This window comes from Gekko japonicus, unplaced genomic scaffold, assembly GCF_001447785.1.
Source record: "Gekko japonicus isolate JY-2015 unplaced genomic scaffold, Gekko_japonicus_V1.1 scaffold1417, whole genome shotgun sequence".
Lineage (NCBI taxonomy): Eukaryota > Metazoa > Chordata > Lepidosauria > Squamata > Gekkonidae > Gekko > Gekko japonicus.
Window position 1 is genome coordinate 37431 of NW_015163645.1, and position 2629 is coordinate 40059.

Here is a 2629-nt window from a genome sequence, read left to right on the forward strand (position 1 = left end):
GGGACAGCCCCCCCCCGCTTCTTTCCCTCGGCCCCGGTCAGTGCCGGGCGCGCCGTCGAATGGGGCTGGTCGGCTTGGCCAGGAGGGAACTTGGAGCTGGGGGGTGGGAGGCGAAAGGGGGAGGAGAGAAAGAGACCGGGGGGGTGGAGGAGGAGGGCGATCCCGGCCCGAGCGGCCTCCGTTAATCCAGGGCGATAAGCCAGTTTCATCCGCTTTGCATACCGAGGCGCCCTCGCCCTCCGAAAGCGATGCCCGGGACGGGTCCCTCCGAAGGCGCAAGGCGCGGCCCGGCCTCTCCTCTTCACGCCGGCGCCGGTTATCATTTTAACCGGATTACGCCTCGATGTGGATTTCTTGAAACATATGGGGGGGGGGGAGATTCTCCCGGCGGCAGCGCTGGGCGGCTCCCTGCCCCCCCCCCTAGATCCGGGGGCCCCCCCCCCCCCTTGTTGTCAATTTTATACACACACATAGATACATATATATGTATTATATATATAATATATATATATATATATATACGTATATATAAAACACATATGTATATAAAACTGCGTAACTATTATAACTGTAACTATATAACACTATATATAACTATATTTTTTTATTATTCATTACATTTCTGAATCGCCCCATCCCTGAGTACACATCCCTGAGCATATAACTAACTGTAACACTATATGTAACTATATATATCATATCATTCATATGTATATGCACTCTATATATACACACACACACTATATATATATAACTCTCCCTATATAACTCTCTCCACATAACTCTCTCTCTCTCTCTCTCTGACTTATTGTATGGGGGATCCCAACAGGAAATAACCCCGTTTCGGGGCAGAGGCCGATGGTCCAATCTGACTAAGCGAAAACTGTGTCACACACACCCTACCACTGAAAGATGACCCAGCCCCTTAGACGAAACTTTGTCTAGGCTAGCAGGTTCCTTTTTTAAAAAGCTGACTGGTGCACACACAAAACGATGTCCATTTTCTGCATATGGAAGCCAGGAATCCCAAAATAGGGCCAACATACGTGACCCAATAACCCCCCCCCCATTCTCAAAGTGACTCAGAAAGAAGAAAACCAAAACTGGATAAACTGAATAAACTGAATGTGGTGAAGATGTTATCTCTTGACAATAATCACGATAGATAGATATATTTCTGTCTCTAAAGCACCCTGGACGAAGATTGAGATTTTTTAATTAATTGGGGTCTTGGAAAAGATTTTGCGAGGAAAAAACGAGCGGCAGAGTAATGGTAAGAAAGATCCAGCTTTATTGAAAATTTATACATGACTCCCGTATTGTAATAAATAAAAAGGTAACAGTTCCCACAAAAAAGGAAAGAGAGCAGGATGCTAGAGAGGGAAATGCTAACTTTTGCAAGGGGATTTCAGAAACCGTAGCAAGAGAGACTCCTGATGGGCACAGAATAAATATTAACAGCATTGTGGAGCCCGACTGCCAGAGGTCCAAGAAGAGAACAGAGAACAGGGAACTAAATTTAGGAGGTAAATAAATAATTAGTTTTTCTTTTTTCTTTTTAAAAAAAGCATGGATCACCTCTAAAGAAGATTTTGTGTGTGTGTGTGTGTGTTTAAACTGATCATTCTTCAGTCAGCCTCATCAGGGCAAAAACTGTTTTACATTAACAAGGACTCTTGCAAGCGATGGGGGTTAAAAACCTGCCCTCTCAGCAAACCAGAAAAAGCTTCGCCGTTAATACTTATAATAAAAATGTAAAACCGCTGCTGAAATAAAACATCGGTAAATATAGGACATTTTAATAAATGTTCTGAGTATGATCTAACTATAAAATTGTTGTAGGTAGCATATTAAAACAGTATACATGGCAGGACTAGATGAAAGAAAAAAAAATCCGAGAATAGTCGCTTTGTTCTTCCTCTACACAATGCTATTATTTAAAAATTCTTTTTGACTCTACCCCACCCCCTGTAAACATCTCTGATGTTATCACAATACACATTTCTTTAAAATAATTTTTTTAAAATTATGTCTACGCTCACCGGTAAATCCTAGTTTTTGAAATAATATTGCTTGACTGGAAAAGGGGCGGGTAGTGGACATAAAATAATTCTGGGTGTAGCTGGTCTACCAAAATGGAAGATTTGACATTTTCCCAAAGTGTATTATTTTATGGTTTTGTTGTTTCTTTCAGTCTTGGTGGCTGCATTTCCGAAATGTAACAAGGTTATAAAACATGACAGCGCCTCCCCCCCCCAAATGAAGGCCGGCTACTGAAGGACACACTTCTCCTCTTTCTTGGCCATCTTTCCTTTGTTTTGTTCAAGAGTCCTTTCCAAATGTTCGTCTTCTTCTTCAGCCCTGGGGAAAAAAATCAAACCCCATGAGTGTCAGTTTTCCTAATAAGTATTCGCCTTCGCACCACAACGCAATAAACGTCTGCGCAGAAACTCTTGGGAATTCAGAACCCAAGTACTGGTTCAGGGACCACGACATGACTTTTGCCTGGATTGGGTGGGAGATGGCCGGACAAGGCTGGAAGCAAAGACTTAATGGGATATTTTTTGAATTTGAGAATTTCAAGTTTTGGACAACTGAGCGTCCTTCAAAGTTTTCCTGCTTTAATGAC

At 42.7% G+C, this 2629-nt stretch overlaps 1 protein-coding gene across 3 annotated transcripts in view; it reads right to left on the reverse strand.

Annotated features, from left to right (window-relative positions):
- Window positions 1-1290: 1290 nt before the first annotated feature.
- Window positions 1291-2629, reverse strand: part of EHBP1 (EH domain binding protein 1) — a 421934-nt gene continuing 420595 nt past the window's right edge. For all 3 annotated transcript variants that reach the window (XM_015407634.1, XM_015407633.1, XM_015407632.1), the window contains one exon: window positions 1291-2361. In XM_015407634.1, the coding sequence (XP_015263120.1) occupies window positions 2271-2361 (91 nt within the window). In that variant the 3' untranslated portion in view covers window positions 1291-2270. The remainder of the gene's footprint in view (window positions 2362-2629) is intronic.